The sequence below is a fragment of the Pseudorca crassidens genome, chromosome X, assembly GCF_039906515.1.
Source record: "Pseudorca crassidens isolate mPseCra1 chromosome X, mPseCra1.hap1, whole genome shotgun sequence".
NCBI lineage: Eukaryota > Metazoa > Chordata > Mammalia > Artiodactyla > Delphinidae > Pseudorca > Pseudorca crassidens.
The window spans coordinates 106,786,508-106,812,517 of NC_090317.1; the positions used below are offsets into that span (position 1 = coordinate 106,786,508).

The 26,010-nt window shown below is 42.3% G+C and overlaps 1 protein-coding gene across 9 annotated transcripts in view; it reads right to left on the reverse strand.

The window, feature by feature from the left end:
• Nucleotides 1–24,289, reverse strand: part of GK (glycerol kinase) — a 77,112-nt gene extending 52,823 nt beyond the window's left edge. For 2 of the 9 annotated variants that reach the window (XM_067724436.1, XM_067724430.1), the window contains exons 1-4: nt 24,019–24,284; nt 12,920–12,993; nt 10,662–10,768; nt 3,500–3,577 (exon numbers count right to left, since the gene is read on the reverse strand). In XM_067724436.1, the coding sequence (XP_067580537.1) occupies nt 3,500–3,577; nt 10,662–10,768; nt 12,920–12,993; nt 24,019–24,096 (337 nt within the window). In that variant the 5' untranslated portion in view covers nt 24,097–24,284. Of the gene's footprint in view, nt 1–3,499; nt 3,578–10,661; nt 10,769–12,919; nt 12,994–24,018 lie in introns of all 9 variants that reach the window. The other 7 variants (XM_067724438.1, XM_067724434.1, XM_067724437.1 and 4 more) reach the window with 5 other exon arrangements.
• Nucleotides 24,290–26,010: the final 1,721 nt, after the last annotated feature.

Consider the following 26,010-nt stretch of genomic DNA (forward strand, 5'->3'; position numbering starts at 1 on the left):
CTCACACAGAAGCATACACATACACACTCACAAAAAGAGGAAAAGAGGAAAAAATCATAAATCTTGCTCTCAAAGTCCACCTCCTCAATTTGGGATGATTCGTTGTCTATTCAGGTATTCCACAGATGCAGGGTACATCAAGTTGACTGTGGAGCTTTAATCCGCTGCTTCTGAGACTGCTAAGAGAGATTTCCCTTTCTCTTCTTCTCACAGCTCCCGGAGCTCAGCTTTGGATTTGGCCCCGCCTCTCCGTGTAGGTCGTGGGAGGGTCGCTCAGACGGGACGGGGTTAAAGGAGCAGCTGCTTCGGGCACTCTGGTTCACTCAGGCCGGGGGGAGGGAGGGGTACTGAGTGCGGGGCGAGCCTGCGGCGGCAGAGGCCGTCATGACGTTGCACCAGCCTGAGGCACGCCGTGCGTTCTCCCGGGGAAGTTGTCCCTGGATCCCGGGACACTGGCAGTGGCGGGCTGCACAGGCTCCTTGGAAGGGGGTGTGGATAGTGACCTGTGCTCGCACACAGGCTTCTTGGTGGCAGCAGCAGCAGCCTTAGCGTCTCATGTTCGTCTCTGGGGTCTGCGCTGTTAGTCGCGGCTTGCACCCATCTCTGGAGCTCCTTTAAGCGGCGCTCTTAATCCCCTCTCCTCGCGCACCAGGAAACAAAGAGGGAAGAAAAAGTCGCTTGCCTCTTCGGCAGGTCCAGACTTTTCCCCGGACTCCCTGCCGGCTAGCCGTGGTGCACTAACCCCCTGCAGGCTGTGTTCATGCCGCCAACCCCAGTCCTCTCCCTGCCCTCCGACCGAAGCCCGAGCCTCAGCTCCCAGCCCCGCCCGCCCCGGCGGGTGAGCAGACAACCGTCTCGGGCTGGTGAGTGCCGGTCGGCACCGATCCTCTGTGCGGGGATCTCTCCCCGCTTTGCCCTCCGCACCCCTGTTGCTGTCCTCTCCTCCGCGGCTCTGAAGCTTCCCCCTCCGCCACCTGCAGTCTCCACCCGTGAAGGGGCTTCCCAGTGGGTGGAAACCTTTCCTCCTTCACAGCTCCCTCCCACTGGTGCAGGTCCCGTCCCTATCCTTTTGTCTCTGTTTATTCTTTTTTCTTTTGCCCTACCCAGGTACATGGGGACTTTCTTGCCTTTTGGGAGGTCTGAGGTCTTCTGCCAGCGTTCAGTAGGTGTTCTGTAGGAGTTGTTCCACGTGTAGATGTAGTTCTGGTGTATCTGTGGGGAGGAAGTTGATCTCCGTGTCTTATTCTTCCACCATCTTCTTTCCGTAACTCCAGAAAAACATTATTTAGTTTTTCTTTTAGTCGGGGTTTGCTTGTAATGATTCCTATAAGTCCCTGTTTGTCTTTGCCTTTATATTTCACCTTCATTTCTTAAGGATATTTTCACTAAATATAGAATTCTAGGTTCACGTTATTGTCTTTTAGCACTTTAAAGATTTCGTTCCATTGTACTCTGTTTCTTTGAGAAATCAGCTGAAAGTTTTAGTGTTGGTCTCTTGAAGGTCATATCCTCTGGCTACTTTAAAATCCTTCTTTTTATCTTCAGGTCTCAGCATACGTATGTATACGGCTTTATGTGTATTTATCTTGCCTGGGGAATCATAGCGCTTCTTGAATTTGTGGCGTGATATCTTTCGACAGTTTTGAAAAACTTTTATCATCTATCTCTCTTTCCTTTTCGTTTGGGTCTCCAATTACAAATATGTTGGACCTTCTTACCTTACCCCATATTTCTCTTAGATTCTTTTCTGTATTTTCTAAACCTTTGTCTCTCTGTGCTTTAGTCTAGATATTTACTTCTGATCTCTCTTCCAGTTCAGTAACTCAGCTGTGTCTAATACGATGTAAAACTCATCAACTGAGTTTAATACAGTCCTAGAATTTCGATCTTTAAATTTCCATTTCTTTGCTAAGATTATCACTCATCTCAATGAATTCCTTGAACATGTAGATGATGGTTATTTTAAAGTCTGATAACTCTAATATCAGGATTTCTTATTGGTCTGCTTCTAATGTCAGTTGTTTCTTTTGGTTTTCAGTCATTCTGTTTTGAATACCTGATATTTTTTAAATAGAAAACTAAAAAGTGTAGAAGAAAAAGGAATGAGTAAATAAGCACATCTCAAAAAGTTTTTCTAGTAAAATATTTACTGACATCTTTCACTTATGCATAACTTCAGCTAACCTAGTTGCATTATTTTAAAATGATAACTCAAAGTCCAAAGCTGCATTTTTACAATTCCAAGTTTAGAGTTTAACAGAAACTTTCTGGTTCCTGTGAGTAGGCCCTTCCTTTCATGAGGGGGAAAACAAAAAGTAAAACCTTAACAAGTATAAGAAGTTGGCTAACATTGGTCTGTGAAAGAATACTCTCCTAGATACTAGCCATTAAAATTGTAATACCCTGCTTATATTCAAAATGCGCTGCTCATGAGAATGAGAACAAAATAAAGCTTTAAAAGAGGTACTTTTGTGTAAGAGAACCTTTGGTTGCAATTCTTTGACCTTTTTTGCATCTTGAATTTTTTATCACAGATACAGAAGACATACTAAATGCTTTCTTATAACACAATAACATTAAAGACCTTCATTTTTTATAAAGATTATTTCCAAAGGAATTCACACTACTCTTACAAGGCACCTTGTTAGTATATTTTCTGCTTGAATATCACTTTTTTCCAATCAATACTAAAGTAACTAAATATATTACTAAAGTAACTGTAAAGTAAAAAGAGCTCACTCTATAAATCATCCCATCTCTGACAACTTCTGCCTCCACTGTCCAACCCACAACCTGTTACTTTATTGACTAAAAAATTGTGCTTTGCTATTTGCGACAGAATAACGCCTTTCAGCGACTGTATATTTAGAACAAAACTTTCCTTTTAGCAAGTGACAGTGTCATTCAGTGCTCAACTGTCATGTGCTACTAAGAGTGAGGCTAAAATATACCCATGGTTATTTACATTTAATAAGATGTGATACCTAACGGTGGTATATTTGAGATTGAGCTTTTGAACCCCTGCTGAAATCGCCAAGTTTGTAGCAGAAGGAGCTAAAATTTTGACATTTTATTTTCATAAGCTCAAAAGAGTCGATTCAAATTTCTAGATGGGAAGAACAAGTATACAAGTACTTTATGGAAAGGTAGAGAAGGGAATGGGGACATCTGTAATCTTGATTTTTGAGGGGAAGAGGAGGTGAGATCCCTTTCAGGTGTCAGAAACAGCAGGGATTATAAAAAGTTCTGGTAACAATGACTCATTTGTATAATGCAAATTATCAGGAAGGGGCAAGCATGGGAAAGAGTTAATTCAAATTGGGAATAACTATCTGAAAATGGTAAATATATAACAACTCATTTCTTAGAGGACTCTTCAGCTCAACCCATGAGATTATAGGGAACATGACTACATGCTTTGTTAGCCAGATGTTTTAGTATGACAACTCCTGCAAGTGGAGAAAGGCCTTGAGTTTGACATCCATGCACAAGAGCTTACCCACAGCATTGTAGAGAGGCTCTCCAGTTAACTTGTCCCAGACTACAGTGGTTTCCCTCTGGTTACTGACACCAATAGCTTTAAAGAGAAAGTTAAACAGAAAGGATTAAAAAAAATAGCAGAAATCTGAGCAAAGTTCTCACTTTTTTTTTTTTTACAGGCACAACTAAACATAAAAATTTGAAGAAAAACATTTGGAACGTCTGTGGTGGTATTGAGTTGATTTTCTTTGACTGGCCCAGGAAAAGCGAACCACCAATGTCAACTACTTCTTTTTCTTTCTACAGACTTCTCCCTGCTTCACTACCAGCACACCATAACATGGACCCAGATCAATAGCCAAATAAAAGACTCGCAGGTTGCCTTATAAATAGGGAATGCAATAACTTCCCAACTTTACGATACCCAATTTATCATGCTGCGGAGACCAACAATAACCTCATTCGTTTATTTACTAACTGCCACAAGAAATTTCCCTCCGTGTGTGTGTGTGCACACATGCCTGTATTTTGAGAAAATAGTCACAGATAAAATCCTTCATGCTGGGCAAACTCATATTATGCTTAGTTAGAAATTCAGTTTTCTTCATGTATTTTAATAATATGTTACAAGACATAGAGTTTGAGGGACTCCCCTGGTGGCAGAGTGGCTAAGACTCCACGCTTCCAATGCTGGGGATCTGGGTTCGATCCCTGGTCAGGGAACTAGATCCCACATGCATGCCACAACTAAGAGTTCGCATGCCACAACTATGGAGCCCATGTGCCACAACTAAGGAGCTGGTAAGCCACAACTAAGGAGCCCGTGAGCCACAACTAAGACCCAGCGCAACCAAAAAAACAAACAAACAAAAGACATAGAGTTTGAGTCAGGCATAAGTACAGTATGTGATGGCAATTACATTATACTAACCTATATACAACTCAAGGGCTATAGTTACAGTAAGTTACTATAAGTAAAATACTATTCCATACCATCTTACTCAGTTCGGCTTGATTCAGCTAAATTGGAGGTTCAGACTTGGTTGTACATTAGAATCAACTGCAGAGCTTTTAAAAAATACCGGTGCCCAGGCCCTGACCCAAATCTTCTGATTTAACTACCTGGGGTAGCATCTGAGCATTGGTATTTTTTCTTAATACTCCCCAGGTGATTCTCCTGTGCAGAGTTGCACACACTGGGCTAAAGGATGGAGCTTTTCCACAATTTAAGATTAGGACAGACCTTAAAGGCTATATAATCAACCCACCTTATGCTCAAATCTCTGGAATTGCCTGTTACATGACCATTCAGGCAGCACTTCTAGTGACAAGATACTCACTACCTCTCTCCAGGCAAACAAATCTCTACTGTACAGCTTTGCTATTTAAAAACAATTCGTTTCCTCATTGCTTCCACCTATAGATCTTTGTTACATTCTTTGGAGATACAAAGAATAAGGTGAATCCTTCTTCCACATGTCAGTCTTTCACACTTGAAGCAGCTATTCTGTCCCTCCAGGCTTCTCTTCCCCTGTCTAGGCTAAACAGCCCAATTTCCTTCCACTGCCCCACCTCCATAGGGCATGGTTTAAAGTCCCTTCACCACCTCTCCTAGGAACATGCAACTAACTGTCCAAATTACTCAAGCTGTACACCCAGAATAAGACATACTAGGAATGTTCTGACCAACAGAGAGCTGAAGGGGACCAGCAGCTAGCTCCCTTGTTCTAAATAATCTTTATCCAATGCAAATATACTTACTTTATTTAACACCTTTTCTAGAGGTATAAAGATGAATGAGATTCTACTACCAGGAAACCTAGAGGCATAGGGTAAAAGGAAGAGATTTGAGGGTGTTTTTTAAAAAATAGAAGGCCAAAAGGTCTGTAGGAATAAAGGAAGAGAAAGGAGAATGTGGGGGGAAAGGGGTCTGGAAATGAATGGGACACGGTCCTGATTGTTGTAGTGACAGGAGGGGATGGGATTAATACACAGGTGGAGGGAGGAGCCTCAGTAGGGCGGAAGGCTATTGCTTCCCTTGTAATGGAGGGAAGGGGGCAAGAGATCCAGACATTAAGTACTGGGACAGGAAGTTGAGGAATTTAGACCCCAGAGCCTCAATTTTCTCTGTGAAGTAGAGCGCAAGGTTATCTGTGAAAGCAGGGACTGTGAAGCTTGGGTGCTATTCAATAGAGCTCAGGCTCTGAAGCCAGACTTCTGGGGTTCAAATTCCAACTCTTCTGCTTCCTAGCAGCATGATCCTGGGTCTCAGTTTTATCTTCTGTAAAATGGAGATGATAAAAGTTCCCATCTTACAGGGTTACAAAAAGGAAAACCTAAGTTAATGCATATTAAAACAGTGCCTGGGACATAGTAACCACTCCATAAATGTCACTTATTGCTGCCATTCATTGTCATCATTGTTACACAGAGGCTGGAGTACCAGTTGCAAAGAATGGGACTGAGCTAAGTGGGACACATAAAGGAATTCCGCAGCAGCACTGTGGGCACAGCAGAGGCCAGAGACCTCGGCGGGACCTTGGCAATGGTTGTTAAGGTGGAGTATTGTGAACGTGATATGTGACAACTTTACAATGAGGGCTCACAATGAATTCATGGTCTACTAAACTCTCCTATTCTTCCCCACTGCATTAATTTCCCATTAACTAGCTGGCTGCTTCCTTAGTTGCCACCCTGGAGTTTCTTTTTTTTATATATAAATTTATTTATTTTATTTATTTATTTTTGGCTGCGTTGGGTCTTCGCTGCTGCCCGCAGGCTTTCTCTAGTTGCGGCGAGCGGGGGTTACTCTTCGTTGCGGTGTGCGGGCTTCTCATTGCGGTGGCTTCTCTTGTTGTGGAGCACGGGCTCTAGGCGCACGGGCTTCAGTAGTTGTGGCATGTGGGCTCAGTAGTTGTGGCTCGCGGGCTTAGTTGCTCCGCGGCATGTGGGATCTTCCCAGACCAGGGCTCGAACCCATGTCCCCTGCATTGGCAGGCGGATTCTTAACCCCTGCGCCACCAGGGAAGTCCCAAGCCTGGAGTTTCTATTCTATGCCCTTCACGCTACCTTTCTTTATTGGCTCATTCTAACTGGTATTCAGAACATTATCTAGAGCTATTTCGATCTGATTCATTAGTCACGGGTTTCATTCTAACCGCTTCTTCTTTCCCCTCTATCTTAATTTGGTTCCTTCATGCCAAGCAAAATTGCTTTTCTTGCAAACAATCGAAGTCCAGTGAACCAGCTTCTCAGGATTCTCTTCCAGCCACAAACAAGTCTAGTACCAGTTTCTCCCGACACAGACCTTATGCATTGCCTCTGAACTTCTAATTGTGCTAATTTCTTGGCATTTTTACCCTAAAATCCTCTATATATTTCTGTTTCTTAAAGAAAACTTTTCTGACTGCTAATCCCAGCACATGTGCTTCTCTTAATAGTTCCTAATTTTAATTCCTTCTTTTTCAGAATAACATGTTTAGGTTTTATAATCCTCCACCCTAGTTCACCTACCATAAGAGCAAATGAATGTGACGTGCAAGTCTTTTAGCTAGAGATACTAAAATCACTGGACAATATAAAACCTAACACATTACTCTCGTATCTAGCAGGTCCATGCTTCATCCATATATTCTTTTTCAGGGGATTTTTTTTCCCTCAAAACTGAGTGTCACTAGTACAATTAACTAGTTAAATGCTATATTCAAAATCTGGTTAAATTTTGCTTAATATTGCCTGTGAAAAGTTATAATCGCAGTTAAGAAAATTTACTTCGAAAAAAGCCTTTGGAAATACTCCAGAATGTTATCATTGTTGTCTTGGTGGAATTATAGATGACATGCACCCTTATTTAAAAATAAAATTATAATTTCTAATTGGAACACATTTCTGGAGAAAACAACAACAACAACCCAATAAACGCACATAGCAAAACAATGTAAGCCCCAGAGGAAGGCTCTGGGGCTACTAAAAGCGCCATTGGGAAGAGGTAGAAAGCTTCCATGTCTGGCAGACGTGTGCCTGTGGCAAGTTATACCACTTGCAAGGGAGATATGGCCATTGCTGGGAAGCCCTTTAGGACAAAGAGTGCCTTTCTGAGAGGCCAAGTCTCAGAGGCGAAGGAAAGGTGGGTGGATGTGTTGGCTAGGGCGAGGCACTGGGTGTGCGGGCTTCCCTGTCCTCTAAGGGTGTGAGAACTACTATCTAACCTAATCACTGAGGACTTGATGTTCTCAACTTTGTAACAGTGTATGTTGTATTTTGCTTGGATCTCATGAGGGAGGACGAATGAGACTATGTGGTATTGTAACTCTTTATAGTTTGTATTTCCTTCAGTCCAGGGACAGGCAAACAGAGCGGCCCAGCTCTCTAAGCCAAGATGGAAAGAAGCAGCCTATTTACTTGTCTTGGGCTCAAGTGAGCTGTTAAACTGGAAAGTGAACTTTAATTATGGAGACATTGTTTATAGGGACCTGAAATCAACAAACTTTGGCAGATGAGGACAACTAAAACCAATGAAACTGGAGTTTGCCAAAGAAATACAACCAGCTATGATGAACTCAATGATTACCAGGTAAGATGATAAATGAATCACCCTTTAGCTGGAAAAAACTCATTTCTTTGCCACTTTGGAACCAAAAACTCAAGTGGTTTTTGAGGTTATTATCAGTGTGGCTCAGGAAAGAAAGCACTGGACCAGGAGACAGGGCAGTTGTGCTTTCATGTTATACCACCACTAAATAGCTACACGACCTGCAAAGGGTCCCTGTTCTCTCATTTGCAGCTAGGTCTAAGTGATGGAAGATCCTTTACAGCATTAGGGTTCTGTGACCTAGAGCTCTATATAGGCAAGCAAAAGCTTGGCCCTTGACAGTGCCAATTCAATAAATTACCTGGGAAAAAAATTTTTTAACACAACTGGCCCGGTATGGAGGGGCTTGTGGAACGTTCTCTTCCTTGGCCATAGGCTGGTAGTTGTTGAGAAGGAAGTGCTGGGTCACTTTGGTTCAGGTATGGGTTTCACACTGGCTAGACACAGAGGAGCGTAGAGCAGAGAGCTGTGTGCTCAGTATTCTTACAGACAGTGCAAGTGGAAGACAAGTGACCTGGACTGGGGTTATGTGTCATCTTCACGAACACCACAAAAACAAGAGAAAAAAGAATGCCACCTGAGTGGGTCTAGAAGGCCAACATGCCGCAGCCTACCTCACCTGAAAGGGAGGTAGAATGAGGTCAAAATCATGGCCAATGGCTCTGGAATCTACATCGTGAACATGGCATTCCGCCACCTAGATTATTTACATCACTGGTAATGGATATTTCGACAACAGAGTGTGCTACTGAATGCCTTTTACACGTTTACACTGTTTAGACCATGAAAGCTGTGAGGACAGTTCAAGGAAATTGACCAACAATCACTTTGACAGAGGACTCATCTAAAACTTGGTGAATGCAACTGTAAAAGAAGTTTGAAGTACTTCACTTAGATGTAGGGATAAAATGAAGGTAGGATATTAAAAAACTGTTAACAAAATATCAAATCGTACATGGGTATTTCTTGTAAAAATCTGCAGTAACAGAAATATCACTGTTACATTTTTCCATTAATCTGTGATTGGATTAACATGTTTCCCCCATTGGACAGCGGCACGACCCTATTTGTGCTCCACTGTTTCCCTAGCACACTTAGCACATCGTAGGCACTCTGAGTTTGCTGAATGACTGGTTTTGATTATACTTAGCCTTTTTTAAAGTGAGTTTTATTTATACAAATAAGGGAAAGTCTGAAAAAAAATCAATGTTTCAACTCAGGAGTGCTGGTAAATTTCAGAGCCAAGATGACATGAATTAAGGAACCACCAGCACCAACTGATGGTTCCCCGTATCTAGAGTCAAACTACCTAAGAAAGAAAAAAAAAGTAGCCCTTGAATGGTGAGCTTGAAAAATTTAAACTCTAAGGAGATGGCAATTACCGTATTATGCTTCCACCCTTTACACTAGTAGCATATCCATTTTAGATGACTGGGTTATTTTTTTTCTCCCTTATGAATGATGCAAAGCCAAACTCAGGTAGATATTCTATTAAAACTACTAGGAATTAAAGGGAGATACTTGTAATAACCTAACACTCTCAGACAATTATTTAAGGGAGATTTCAAAAGTGAAGTGCTTTGATTTCAAACAACCTCCCCCCTCCCCAAGCTGTTCCCTATTCTAGTCTTTCTCTCCCCAGTAAAGGGTATCCCTGTCCATCCAGGAGCTCCAGCAAAAACCCCAAGCCTCATCTGTGACCCATCTCTTTCCCCCACTCCACTACTCTCTCTGCTACCCTGACATCCAATCCATCAGCAAGCTCTGGCCCTTTCTCCCCACCTCCACTGCTACCACTGTCAATCAAGTCATCGTCCTCTCTCTCAGGACTTCCACGGCGGCCTCCACACTGGTCTCCTTGTGTCCACACTTACGCCTTTACTGTTCACTCTCCACAGTGTTCCGTACAGCAGTCAGGAAGTTGTTTTTAAACTGCAAGTCAGATCCTGTCATCCCCTATGGCCTTGCTTAAAGTCTTCTCATGGCTCCGTGTGATACTAAGAATAACATCCAAACTCCTAACTGTGGCCGACAAGGCCCCGTCCACTTCTCAGATTTCAGTTCCTTCTGAAACCCCTTACCCACCCAACCTCACCTGTCACCCTTCTTCCACTGTATTTTTGACATGCTGGCCTTCTTTCTGATCCAGGAATGGGCCAAAATTATTCCCACCTCAGGCCCTTTGCATGTGTTGCTTTCTTTTCCTCTAACATTTTCCCCCCAGATATTTGCATGGCTGGCCCCTTTTGGCCTTTGACACCGCAGCAAAAGTGTCACCTCCTCAGAGAGGACTTCTCTGGCCTTCCAATCTAAAGGAAGCCTCTCTGTGCACACTCTAGCATATCACTGGGTTTTACTTTCTGTATGGAACTTATCTGCATCTGAAATTAGCTGGTACTTATCTGATCTTACTGTTGGTCTCACTCCCACCAAAATAAAAGCTTCATGAGAACAGGGACCTAATCTTCCTGTTTATTGTTGTATCCTCAGTTCTCAAAGAAATGCTTGCCACTGCATGGGCACTCAAGTATGTGCTGGATGAATGAATTTAATTGAGATAATCATATATAGAGTAAAATATGAAAAATACCTTTTATGTTGGAAATATCAATATTGAGCTGTCCAAGTTTCTCACACGTTTTCTCTATACACTCATAGACAGAATGCAGAATTTCCTTAGGGTCCTGCTCCACCCATCTTCAAACAAAAGAATGTATTTGGTTAGTCCACAAGAGAGCAAGACACATATAATTTATTTCTCTAGAGATGTTCACTTATGAGGGAGTGGCTGCACAAATCGAAGAAAATCAGATAAGCAAAGCATATCCAATATTCTAAAGAAATGATTTAAAGAAGAGCCTATTTACTTTACATTTTTATTATTCTTCATATAGTAATTAATTATTTGAAAGGAGGTAAGTAATACCAGGCCACAAATAGCAAATATTCTACCTATTTTTAAATTATTTTTCAAATCCAGTAAGAAACTGGTTCCCCAATTCTTTATATTCTGTGGGTGTGATGAATTCTGATATACTATCTTTATGTTTCACTAGTCATTAGTCAGTTTTAAACAGACTAGATATAGATATTATTCTTTTGATACACTGACTTACTTACTTATATATCTGTGTATTTATTTATTTATGAAGCAAAACAAATTCTAGGAAGTCAAATAAGTATACTAATCTCTTTTGTCATTTTATTTCCTAAAATGTTTTGTTAGAATTTAGGGGAAAAATGTACATTCCTTCCAATAACTATTTCATGTAGACAAGTGACTGGTCCCAGTTTTCAGACCCAATCCCAGTGCAATTATGGTTAAGGTACAAGGACCTCAGAAGGATGAATGGCTCATAATAAATGAAAAGGAAGAATACCTGGGAGAAACAAATGGCATACTTTTTCTATGCAAAAGTAGAAATGACACAAGTTAAAAGAATCCTACGCTAGAATCTGGAAGTAGCAAGGAAATTCCAAATGCCTTTCTTCTCTGCCTTCCTCAGGTCTGCCTGGCTCTCCTGAGCTTTGAGTTCTGTCTCTAAATTCTCTTTTTCCAAAACCCAATCTCCTTCCACATATTTCTAATTTTTGTCCCTCCAAGTCTAGCTATTCTCTCTCTAAATTGCACTGGGATCAGGCCTGTGGACGGTCATTCTAATGCTGCTAACATATCAATAGCTTTTATTATTAAACAAAGGAATTCTCTAAAACATAGGAGAAAATTTTTAACGGAAAATTTGGTAACACACTGTTTTCCCTCTCTTTCTTAAACTGAAGTAAATTTTATGATGAAATGAACAGATTGAAAGTGCACAGTTTGTTGAGTTTTAACAAATGTATATACTAATCTAACCAACACCCCAGTCAAGATATAGAATATTTCCATTGCTCCAGAAAAGTTCTTTCATGCCTCTTTCAAGTCAATCACACACTCCACAGGCAACTACTTTTCGCATTTCCATCATCCTAATTAGTTTAGCCTCTTCTTGAATTTCAGATAGAGCCATGCAGGATGTATTCTTTTGTGGCCAGTTTTTTTCACTCTCCAGGATATCAAAGAGATTCAACCATGTCATTGCATGTATCAGGTCACTTTTGAAAAACTGTCAAACAGTATTTCATTGCTATCGTTCTACTGATGGCAGACATTTGAGGGGTTTCCAGTTTGGGCTAGTATGAACAAAGCTACTATAAACATTCATGTAGATAAGTCTTCCTATAGGCATATGCTTTCATTTCTCTTGGATAAATTCCTAAGAGTGGAATGTTGCAGATGTATGATTAATTTTATAAGAAACTGCCACACAGTTTTTCAAACTGGCTGTATTATGAATATCAAATTTTAAATAAAATACTGTATAATATATGTATATGTACTATATAATACATATATATAAGTAGTAATATCACAATTACTATATATGAACATTATTCCCCAAAAGGATGATTTTAGTATTAGATGATAAGATATATGAATGTTTTTTAAAAACATATCTTTATTTAAGGAAAAAACCCTTACATGCAAATCAGCAAAGCAGCAGTTTGGCAATGATGGACACATAGGACTAAATGATTTCAAAGTCAACGTGGAATTTCTGATATCTAATACTCCTTTGCTTTATTACTTTATTATCGCTTCCGTTTGTCACTGAATTCCTAAGCCGTCAATCATCCACATGTTTTTGCTGAGCTACCAAGTTACTGCTTCTTTTTTTGACTAATACCTATCCCTCACGTTCTCAGGAGGGTGTTTGGTTAAGTTTACTTTACAAAAGCACAGGGCAGGTGGGGTGAGATGGACTAATAAACATGATGTACATTTACATATTAAATTAGGAAACATACCCTTCTCTTGGAAACTCTTGTTTTAATTCCACTTGATGATGACTAAGTAGTTCGGCTGTTTTTGAATTGAAAACCTGAAAAATATATTGCAATATTAGGGTAAAAATGCAGGTAGAGAGCAAAGATGTTTAAAAGTTATTCAGTGGGCTTCCCTGGTGGCACAGTGGTTGAGAGTCCGCCTGCTGATGCAGGGGACACGGGTTCGTGCCCTGGTCCGGGAAGATCCCACATGCCGCGGAGTGGCTGGGCCCGTGAGCCATGGCCGCTGAGCCTGCGCGTCTGGAGCCTGTGCTCCACAACGGGAGAGGCCACAACAGTGAGAGGCCCGCGTACCACCAAAAAAAAAAAAAAAAAAAAAAAAGTTATTCAGCAACTGAAGTTCTTATTCACTGATAGAAAAATCATTTCAGATGAAATGCCTTACAAGATGTTCTACTTTCTCTTCAGATAGAATCATGTAAGTTATAAGGTAGCTTAAGAAATAATAACTTCTCTTTAGATAAATGAAAATCTATTAAAGATAAAGCTAAAGAGGCAATTCCTCATTCTTTAAAACAAATGGTTCCAGGTGTAGGAAACTTAATACATCAACCAATTAATAGTATGGATTTCTTTTAGAGAATAGGAAAACCAAAAATAAAAGAGAGCTGGCCAAATGCTGATAGTGATAGTATATGGTTCCATTCTGCATCTACCTTGGATGTGGAGACAGGAGTCAACAGATGCCCAGGCAGGAAAGTATACTGTGTAAATTCCTTTGAAGGGAAGTGTAACAATGCATCTAGCTCTTAGGAGAGGTAAGTAGAGCCATATCAGCAGGGGGAGAAGAGTGCCGTGGCATCGAGCTGAGTGCTCTCTGTGACATGCTTGTCAGGAATTGCTGACCCTTGATGATAAAACATTAAAACCAATGAATGAAAGCTACCAGAGAAGTGCAGTACAAGCCTCCACAAATTTAAAACCACTAAAACAACACTTCTTAAAAACTTAGCAACCTTTTTTTCAGATATATTTATTTCTCACCTGGGTGTACCTATATTTAAGTATCAAATTACTTAGTCTTTCAGAGTAAGGATTCATATTTTAATTAAAACTAACTTCCAAAATCACTATAATTGCAGCAGTAAAGTCACATCCAATTAAGAAAGTGTTTCCAGGCCTAGGTTTCCTGTGGGAGAAAATTACTTGCTGAATGCAGACTAAGGAAGAAAGTAATAAGGGAAAACACACAGTGGGTTGGGTTGCTGCTCCCCTCCCTCCCCACCACACACATCATTTTTGGGAGAGGAAGTAATAAACATAATGAAAGCAAGAAGGCAAATTCTCAAGTCCTTTGAGGAGATAAAATATCTTACACGGCAAAGGTTAACTTGATACATCATAAATAAAAGGCACTTGGCTGAAGCCCATGTAATAGCCCAGTAATTTACAACTTAGCATTGGGTAGGTCTCTAGGATGTCCACTCCAACTGTCCCATTTTATCTGCTGAAGCATCTCTAGGGCCTAGAATAGTGCCTGGCATAGGGTTTGATAATCAGTAAATATTTGCTGAATATCTAAAGAACTGTGGTCTATCAGGTACTTATTAGGAAAAAAATATTAAATAAAATGGGAAATGGGGACTTCCCTGGTGGTGCAGTGGTTAAGAATCCGCCTGCCAATGCAGGAGACATGGGTTTGAGCCCTGGTCCTGGAAGATCCCACATGCCACGGAGCAACTAAGCCCGTGCGCCACAACTACTGAGCCTGTGCTCTAGAGCCTGCAAGCCACCACTGAGTCCGCAAGCCACCACTGAGTCCGCGTGCCGCAACTACTGAAGCCTGTGCACCTAGAGCCCATGAGCCACAACTACTGAAGCTCATGTGCCTAGAGTCCGTGCTCCACAAGAGAAGCCACCGTAATGAGAAGCCCACGCACTGCAACAGAGGAGCCCCCGCTTGCTGCAACTAGAGAAAGCCCACGCGCAGCAACGAAGACCCAATGAAGCCAAAAAAAAAACACACAAAAAAAGGTGAAAGTAATTTTAATAACAGTTTATTTAAACCAATATATCTAAAATTATTTCAACAGGTGATCAATATAAAATTAATTAGATCTTTCACTCTTTTAGTATAAGTCTTTGAGATCTGGTATAGATGTTATACTTATGGTCCACCTCAATTCAGACTAACCACATTTAAAGTGATCAATAGCCGCCTGCAGCTAGTGGCTGTCATACTGGACAGTGAAGTTGTGGAGTACTGCTTTTCTCATAAATCTAGGTTCATGTGAGGAACTGTAGTGAAGCCTCCTGATTATCCATTTGTCTGCAGACGGACAAGTACACAAAGCAGGCTAATGATGTTTCCATAAGACTCTATGGCTGAAGAGTATGAGACACTCCATATGAGAACACATTGCCGAGTAGCGAGAGTGCTAGTCGGTTCTTTTCAAGTAGATTTCAAAAGCCCTTGTCTATAAAAGATGGCAGGGGCTATAGAGTTTGCTTTATAAAAGGTCTAGCACAGTCATGTGTCTAAAAATCATTAGATGGCAAGGAAGAAACACCCCAGAATTACAGATGCTCATGTTTTTCTCCCTTTTCAAGTTTGAAATTCACCTAATTTAAAAATTAGTTAAAACTTCAGACTCACAATGGCACAGAACAGAAAACTCTCTTTAAGAAAATTAATTTAAAGAAATACTTTAAGACACAAGAGTCTATGGGATCTAGAAGAGATCCTAGAGTTCCTCTGGGCTAGTGTTTTCAAAGTGTGCTGCCCGCATCTCTAGGACCCTTCAGAAGCTGAGAGGGAAGGACAGGGAGCTCTGGACCACGCCCTCCCTTAGATTTCACATTTTATTGACTTCAGCTTCCAGAAGAGAGCTTAACAATGGAGTTCCAAGGCAAAAAACAAAATGACAACACACACTGAAATGGCCCTAATGGAATGCTCTCTTGTTTGCAAAGGGAGCTCCAAGAGATCGGATAATACTGACAAAACAGGGCTAAACTCTAGGTTTTCTAAATACCAATGCAGAGCTTTTCCAGTACAAAATCAGACTGATACTAATTAGGACTTTTTCATTCATTAAGTGGCAGTGAATACAAAGGAGTTTTCTAACACAGGGCTGCCTATGCTACAACGAGGAGGTAGGACATCCAACCCAGACTGGTGGGCTCAGAGAAGGGCTCTCAGAAGAGGTAACTTCCAGGCTAAGACTTAAGGTTGAATATAAGGGAGTCCGAGTGGGACTGGGAACGGTGGGGAAGCTAGGCTGAGGCAGGGAGAGCAGCTGCAGATGTGTCTGCAGTGACCCAGGTAAGACACCTAGAGGGCTCCACTTGGAGGCCAGCAGCAGTGGGGACTGAATGAAGTGCATTGCTGAGAGAGATTCAGTTTAGGAGGTATAAGCAAATAGATGCGTCAAGGGCTTGGATGGGGAGGAGTGACAAAAAAGGAGGAATACTCAAGGATGACAGGTTACAAGTTAGAGTAGGCAGTGTTTACAAGACAAAGGTAGGGCAAGGAGAAGTAGTTAGGGTACAGAAGGGGGTAAGGAGATTGCAAATTTCATTTTAGATAACGTGTGTTTGAGGTGTAACTCGGCACAGAAGTGGAGATACCCAGTAGTCAATTGCTTATGTTTTAGGTCATAAGCTTAAAGAAAGAGATCCATTAAGGGTACAAACTTGGAACTAGCAGATAAATAAGTCCTGGAGAGCTAATGCACAGCAGAGTGATTATAGTCAATGGTAATGTATCATAAACTTCAAAGTTGCTAAGGGAGTAGATCTTAATTATTTCCACCACAAAAATAAATGATAATTATGTGACATGGTAGAGCTACGTGGATAATGCTATGGTGGTAACCGTACTGCAATATACAAACGTATCACACAACATGGTGGACACCTTAAACTTATACCACGTTATATGTCAACTATATGTCAATTAAAAAACAAGAGATCCAGTCTTAGAATTTCATGTGGGCCGGAAAAGGCAGTTGAGAACGTTATGCTTGGTGTAACATGGAGGCAAAGAGCATGGGCCTGGGAGAGCTGGGGCTGGGGGTCAAGCCCAGCCCTGCCCATGTCAGCTGTTTGACTTTAACTTCTCTAAGCCTGGACTTTTCCATCTGTGAAAGGATTAAATAAAATAATGTATGCTAATATTGTCAGGAACCAAGATTTTTCGGTGCAAGAGGAAATAAATATAAAATGAAAGAACTTAAGTGAACTGTAAAGTTAATTAGAACTGGAAATATCAATATGAACTGAGGCTTTTAAAATCTGTCCCCTGAAAGAGCCTAGAAACAGTGACATCTCTGCGACAGTGACCAACACTAGAACTCAGAATTTCATCTCTAAATATGGTTAATCACTAAAGGAAAACTTGGAGAAATATTTGGAAAAATAGCTGACTCCAGGTTTAAATTCACCAAAAAAGTACATTAAGAAAATATGACAAGTATGAATAATTGTTAAATCTGGGTGATGGATTCACAGCCATTCATTACGTTTGTCTTTTTACTTTTCAGTGTGTTTTAAATTTTTTCGTTTAAAACATCGAAAATATATAGAATATAATAAAAAAAATAATGTATGAAAAGTATTTCGTAGAGGGCAGGCACACAGCATGTATCCAAAAGATGTTACCATTACTGTTGTGGCTACAACTGGTACTATTTTTATTACTGTTCCTATTATTACTACTACCATCAGCACAGCAGATAGGTGATAAGAGTTAGGATTCAAAAAGTCACCAGTGGGCTTCCCTGGTGGCGCAGTGGTTAAGAATCCACCTGCCAATGCAGGGGACACGGGTTCGAGCCCTGGTCCGGGAAGATCCCACATGCCGCGGAGCAACTAAGCCCGTATGTCACAACTACTGAGCCTGCGCTCTAGAGCCCACGAGCCACAACTACTGAGGCCGCGTGCCACAATTACTGAAGCCTACACACCTAGAGCCTGTGCTCCGCAACAGGAGAAGCCACCGCAATGAGAAGCCCGTGCACCACAACGAAGAGTAGCCCCTGCTCGCCGCAACTAGAGAAAGCCCGTGCAGCAATGAAGACCCAACACAGCCAAAAATAAAATAAATTAAATAAATTAATTTAAAAAAATCACCAGTTCTGTATTCATCTCTAAGCCCAAATCCTGTCTCAGCTCCAGATTTTGTTTTTGGTGGGGGAGGGCAATTAAAAACTGAAGAAACAACTTCACATAGGAAAGAAATTCAGCACAGTGCAGGCGCATAGCATAAACCCAAAACCCAAAGATACAATAGCATAAGCCCAAAAGATGTTACCACTACTGCTGCTACTACTACTACTGCTACTACTGCTACTTATTATGATTATTACTACTACTGCTACTCTTACTACTTCTATTATAAGAGGAGAATTAGAATTAGAAGTCATTAGCTCTATATTTACCATTGTGCCTAAATCATGGTCAATTCCAGATTTGGAGGAGGGGGACAGTTAAAAAGCTGCAGAAACAAGGAAAATTACTTCTATAAAAATTGTTTTAAAAGGACTTTCTGAAACAACGCATGCCTTCTGTCTCAGCAGAAGGGGAGTAGTGGAGAGATGAAGACGAAATGCAGTCCTTACTAAGTAACTGTCTTTCACGCTTGCCTCACTCACCCTATGACTAACTCAGCCATCCCATCATAAACATGCATTCACTTCCCTCCCCACGTGGTTTCCCCACTAGCCTACTCATGCCACACTCAGCTTTACTGTGTGATAAGTAAGACATTTTTCAGGAATATAAACTCCATCTCTAAAACACTATGTAAATTTGCAGGACCTAAAATAAAAATACTAGCTACAATCATGTTACATTGCAAACTTGACCACAGAAGGCATAATGGCATCTTCCAACAAGCCACAGAAGTAAACACAGCAAATGGCATTGTATTTTTCTTAAAAAAGGAAATTATATTAAATAGCATATTCATACATCTAACATAGCTATAGTTGCCAAATTCAACTTTTTCCAAGACCCCGCAAGTTCTCCCTTTCTAGTCTTTCGGTCCAAGAGTTCTAGTCAACACATCAAGCCCTGGAGGCCTCTCTCTGCTGTTGTCTATTCACGTAATGAGCACCGACCAGACGCCAGATGCTGTATTAGGCTTTGGAGAGGGGGGAAAAAGACACCATTCTGCCCCTCAAGGAACTCAAAACTGAAGGCTCTAAACATTTATGCTTATGAGACAAGAGGACAAGAGAGGGTGGCAGCTCTCTGATGAGAACATGTTCTTGCCATGTCTGTAATGTTATGGGCAAGAAAACTAACCAACTTAGTGCGGGGGGGACACAAAAGAATCACATTTACATTTATTATAAGAGGGGCCTCATTCGAGCTATGAGCCAAATTAGTTTTACCAAATTTACTGTTCATTAGTTCCTGGCCCTTAATGGGTGCCTAATACTTATGTGTTGGATACATAAATGAAAAAAGAAAGCGGAAATCTATCCCTTAACCTTGAGATCTCTAAGTATGATGAGACAACCGGGGTCAAGGCAATGTTTCCTGCCAAAATAAGCACGGAGCTACAATTCAGATCATTCTTCATAGATGCTGGCTATTGGAACAAAATGGTTACGCAACCATTATCCATGGTGACTACACCTAAGCCCTGCCCAGGCCCCGCTTAATCTGAGTCACAAGATGATCCAAACCAGCAGGACTTTTTCAAAGGCAACATTTTTTTACATATTGTGAAACCTGTGTGTGAGTACGTTTTGCTTGGTGAAGATTCGTCTGTGACCATAATCAGAACTGGTAAATGGCCTTCCCCAGCCTCCCATCTTCCCTTCACAGTGCAGTCAGCCCTCCATATCCACGGTTCCGTTTCTGTAGATTCGACCAGCCACAGATCAAAAATATTTTTTAAAAAATTCCAGAAAGTTCCAAAAAGCCAAACTTGAATTTGCCCTGGGCCTAGCAACTATTTACATAGCATCTACATTGTATTCACAACTACTTACATAGCATTTACATTGTGTTAGGTTTAAGTAATCTAGAGATGATTTGAAGTATATAGAAGGATGTGCATAGGTTTTATGCAAATAATGCACCATTTTATTATATAAGGGACATGAGCATCCTAGGATTTTAGTATCCACGGGGGTCCTGGAACCAGTCTCCTAGATACCCAGGTTTGACTGTACTCAGGTAGCTTGGGAGCCTAAGGCAGGAGGTGTTAGGAGGATAGGTTTCTGACTGTGACAGACCTGGACTTGAATCCCAGTTCCACGTTACTCTGTAACCTTGGGCACACTCTTCAGCACAGTCTAATCATCTGGGTAAAGGAGCTTAATAATACTACCTACATCATATTTGTTATGAGGATTAAATGAGATAATGCTGGAAAAGTCCTCAATGCAGTGCCTGACACATTGCAAGTCACAACACATTCTAATCCTTTGTTTTTTGGGGTTTTTTTAGCAGTCAACTTAATGGGGAAAAAATAAAGTTACCAAATTAAAGAAGGAAGTTGACTGTTTAAGCTGAAGCTTTTGTCTTACGAAGAAATGGCTCCTCCTTGAAACCTGTTACACTAATTCTCTTTCCAAGAAGTTCCTACTCTGCAATCTGGGTAAACACATGCCAAGCCCAGTTCACTTTCCTATCAGACAAGTTGGAAATTTTCCTTTGGTACAAAACATATGCATAGGATCCCAAGATTTAAGTCTTTGACAACTAGAGGAAGAAACGAACATGTTCTAAAATTGCAGGTCTACTACTAAAAGAGAAGAAATTAAGTAATCAAACATACCTAAGTCAGAGTTTTAACATTTTTTTGACAAGATAAAAAAGAAAACCAGATTTAAAATTCAGTTCACCTATAAAAATCTATTCAACAAATATGTACAAAGTGCTCCTGTAGATAAAACAGATGTTCATTTGTCATGTTGACCAAGATATTTTAAGGAATGCAAAGATGAACAAGTCTTAAAAAGGAGGTTCCTGCTTTCAAGTACAGCAGATATACAATGACACGAAGTAGGTGCTAAGAGCTATTAACAAATAAAAAAGAATGCTATAGAAAGGGGGAGAAATTCTGACTAAGGGTTTGAGGAAGACTTCTACCAAGAGATGGCAGTTGAGTACAATTTGGAGGTAAAATTTGGAGTAAAATTTGGAGGTAGAGCACAATTTCAAGAAGCAGATATGGGAAATTTTCACAGGGAGGAAGCATTTCCCTTGGATGAAAGAACATGAATAAAGAAATCTTGTGTCCCTTATGGGAGAAAGCCAATATAGCTGGCATAGAAAAAGGGAAAAGAAAACTTAGCAAGGTTATTGGTCTTGTGAATGTTGAATGAGATATGACAATTCAAGGAATAATGGTCAGGAAATTATTTTACTACCTTTCACTCTATAAGCTTCCTTATGACAGTCCTTACCTGCTGTATTCTTTCCTGAGAAGGTAAGCAAATATTTTTGAGTCATAATTACAATGTGGAACAATATGACTAGAACAACTCCTGGGAATCACCTTGTGACTGAAGCACTTATTCAGCAACTCTATTATCTGTATTTTGTAGGGAGTGCTTTAGCAAACCTCTTTCCTTATAACCAAGGGAAAAAAAAACCCTTTCTAAACCATTCCCAAGTTTTTCTCTACTTCACACAGGATCCCTTCACACAGGTAGTCTTTTATTTACCTCTGAAGCTTTCTTGCATAGTTGTTTCTCAAGCAGCAGGAAACTTTATTGATCAACTTCTAAACATCATTCTATAAGCAGGACAGGAACCTTCTGAACGTGCACCTTAGCTTACTCACTGAGATCAAGCCACAGTAAACAGCACCCAACTTTTTAAAGGCTCATGACACTGAACAACTGATTGTGATGATACTAAGTTTTCATTCCTTCCCCACCAATGCAGAAAGATGCCTCTTGGGCAACAAAATCTGAGGGACCAGGAACAACCTGCAGTAGATAAAGAAGATTGCTGGGCTATATGGAGAGCAACAGTGAAAAGTCAAAAGGAAGAAAGGCACAGTCAGGCTGGTAACTAAAAAGGCAGCCTACAGAGTTATGAAATATTTTACCCACTTTCATAGAGGGCAAAGGCTGCATAAACTTGAGAATAACTGCCATGTTTGGTTTGGCCCCTACAATCCATTAGGAACTAGTTGCCAACATTTAAGAACAGGAAGATTTCACTGAAAACTCTAGACTACCAGCTTTTCTTAAAGAATTTGAAGATTTGGCAGCACGGGGCTAGTGTTCCTGCCTGGCAGCTACAGGTTTCCCCTTAGCCTGAGTCTGCTCTCCAGTCTGCCCTCCTCCCTCTACCTGCCTGGCCCCTGGAGGCATTTGTGTGGGCAATTCTTGAATACGGCTTCAAAACTCAACGAACAGCGCACTGTCTTGATGGTCTTTCTTAATTTGGGAAGATGGTAGTGATGATTGTGTATTTTATTAATCAAATCCAGGTAGGCTAAGTTTCTTACTTATGATTCTGGATTACTTTATAGACACTTACATGAAAATAAGACATAGTGAAACCTGCCCTGGGTGATCAGAAGGTAAACAGTGTAAGAGACGGTAGAATTATGTCTTGGCAGCTCAAACCAAGGTAAGTCATTAAATAAGAACCAAGCTAAAACTGGACTGAAGGCTTTTGACTTTAGACAAGAGAGATGAGTATCAAAATGAAGGTACAGGGGCTTCCCTGGTGGCACAGTGGTTGAGAGTCTGCCTGCCAATGCAGGGGACACGGGTTCGAGCCCTGGTCTGGGAGGATCCCACATGCCACGGAGCAACTGGGCCCGTGAGCCACAACTACTGAGCCTGCGTGTCTGGAGCCTGTGCTCCTCAACAAGAGAGGTCGCGATAGTGAGAGGCCCGCGCACTGCGATGAAGAGTGGCCCCCACTCACTGCAACTAGAGAAAGCCCTCGCACAGAAACGAAGACCCAACACAGCCAAAAATAAATTAATCAATTAATTTTTTAAAAACACAAAAATACTCACTAAAAAAAAAATGAAGGTGCAAATGCAGGTTTTGGTCAACTAAACAGAGCTCTGAAAAAAATATATATACTGTATGTACAATGTATACATACAGTATATATACATACTAAATAATGCATGAAAACATGATTTGAGACAAAGAAGTGAAGAGGGAGCTAAGTAGTCATTAAATATTTACATCAACTTGCCAGATTAGTCAAATGTCCACTGAAAGCATGGGCTCTTAAACAACAATAGTTTTTTAAAATTACTTTTAAATTATCTTACTGAAGTCAGTGCTAGGTCACTTTAAGAGCAAGTTTCCTAATTGCCCAAAACAAATTAATCAGCAGAAAGTCACTTAAATAGCACTCCATTATGGCAAAACTCTGCTGTCAGACATGGTAAATAAAACGAGAAATAGAATTTCCCTGCCGCTTTACGCTGTGAAGCGCAGAGAGGACAGTCATCTTTGTAATGGGCAAAGTATCAGAAATGAAATTTACGAATCTTCGAAATTAAATAAAGACTCTGGTAAAAGCAGTGTAGTGTGACTTTTTCCTAATGTGCTCTGCCCCTCGCCGGCCCCCGCCCCCCGCCTTAGCGTTCTACCTTCTGCAATGTCTGTGGGAGAGAATGACAAGGCATCATCACGCTAATACTATATTCGTTCCACTGCTCCAAAGGACGCTGTTAGGCTACCACAGCCGTGACACAGCTTCCCCCATCCAAGGACGTCCTGCCCCCGGCAGGCCAAATGCTTCTGGGGAAGACTGCAGCAGCGGTCAATGTGGCCACCTGTCCCTGGCTGCAGGCGGGCTGCTCTGCACGGACGCTCGACGAGTCCTAACTCCCTTCGGGGGAGGAGTCCCCCCATTAGAAGGCGGCCCGGTTCCTCCTTCAAGGCCACGGCTGCTCAGCTCAGCCGCGGGGGTCGCGAGAGGCCGCGTTCCCCCAGGCCCGGGCGGGGCAGCTCCAGCGTGGCAAGTCCCGCTCCGGGGCTCTTGGCCTCCTTCTCTTGCCTGGCGGCCGGGGCCCCGGGCCGTGGGAAGAACGGGATGGGGACGCGACACCCAGCCCCGGCGTTCCAAGGCTCCCGCCCCGGTTCATCACCTACTCAGGGGCACCCCGGGCTCACCAAAAAGCGCGTCGAGCTGGTGCCCTGGTCCACTGCTCCCACCAACGGCCCCAAAACTGCTTTCTTCGCGGCTGCCATGAAACCAGCTTGGGGTCGGCGGGCGGTCGCAGCCCGTTTCCCTGAGTGACGGCGGCGGGCGGCGAAGGGGCGGGCGGCGAGTCGGGAGGGCCGGGGGACCGGCAGCAGTAGATGGCTCGGACCGCGCTCGGGCGGCCCCTTTACCGGCGCGGAGCCTTCTCACCCCGCCCCTCCAGCCCAGGCCCCGCCCCCACCAGCGTTCCCCACGACTCCGGGGGCGGGGCGGAGGGGGGGGCGCTGTCTGCCTGGCCGACCAATTACCGAAAGCGGAAAGAGAAGGAACATTCAGACAATCTGACGTAGCTAGACGTCACGGGGGCGGGGCCTGGGCGCGGCGGAGGCGGTGGCCGGCGCGACAGGTCACGTGGGCCCGGCGACCAGGCGGCCAAGTCGGCCTGCCGCAGGGCCGGGGCTGGGACAGGTGGTGCCCACGGTCAGGGAGCGTCTCTGGCCCGCGGAAAGGCCACAACCCTACCAGCGCCCTGGGGCTTCCGCTCGCGGATAGGTCCCAAAGGGCAGAACTGCTTGTTCCTCTGGTGGGCTGTGCAAAGCAAGACGTGAGTCACTCTTTGGACCGACCCTACCGGGCCTTCCCGCGCTTCCCACGCCCCGCCCACTTCCCGGTTCCTCGTCCAAGAAAAGAATAATCCCCTCTACTGGGACTGACCCTATGTAGTGTCACCTTCAGGAGCAGCGCGAATCCTTCGCCTTTGGAGGCTTTTCAGGGATAATGAACGAGTTAGTTCTTTCGGTTTAGCGTTTAAGTGAAGCGCTCAAAATCAACCTCCTGGGGTCATCCGTAGACTATCCGGAAAGAAGTCGCCGGGGTCCTCCCTGTCCTGATGCGCCCTTGCCCCTCGTTTGGCCTCAGTCTGATGTCCCCTCCCTCACAGGCCCTTTTCTTCTCCCTCCGGTAAATGATGTGGACAGCAAAAGGAGAAAAGAGTCCTGCTTATTTGACCTTGAATTTACCTTGCTGGATTCTTTTAGGTCCTGTGTTCCAGGAGTTTTCAAAGTCTGGACCGAGACCCAATGTGAGACATAGCTTACAAAACAACCCCAAGCCTGTGTGCCGACGTGTGTGTGTGTGTGTGTGTGTGTGTGTGTGTGTGTGTGTGTGTGCGCGCGCGCGCGCGCACGCACAGGCGCGCATTTATTTATAATTTATATAGTTACATATATAAATACATTTTATATATTTTTACATATATTTTAAATGTTTCCAAAACCATATTTATCCTTCAATGCTATGCATTCTGTATCTTTTTTATTCTATTGCATATCATTTTTTTAAAAATGCTGGTTGAAAAATCACTAAATTGATTTTGTAAACCAGCATGCTCAATCCATTTCAAAAGCATTGTACTATTCCCACTCTCGCATATTTTTCCACTCCACTTCCCCAATCTCTCACGGTTCTGGAACATCATTTCTATTTTTCCCCCCTCTCGCCTTCCTCTACACCACCTCACTTATTCATCTCTGTGTTTATAGTTTTACAACTCTTGCTCTGGAAGCAAATTTTCCTATACTCTGTCTAGAAATCGAATTCTAGTGTTCCAGATGAGGCCTACTTGTAGAGATGCTGGACTTGGTAACTACTGATAAACTGGCTTGCTTAAGGATAGGAGTGCAGATGAATCAGTATTTCTGAATTTCCTGGAAGAGGAAGAGACACAGACAGGCATACAGGCACATGTAAAGGAACTAGGCTAACTTGCCCCTAAACACCCTGAAAAACTTAATTGACTGAAATAGATAAGGATTTCCTTGACGCTAACAGGCAGTAAAAAGAAAGCCACCAGGCTTCCCTGGTGGCGCAGTGGTTAAGAATCCTCCTGCCAATGTAGGGGACACAGGTTCAAGCCCTGGTCCGCGAAGATCCCACATGCTGTGGAACAACTAAGCCCGTGT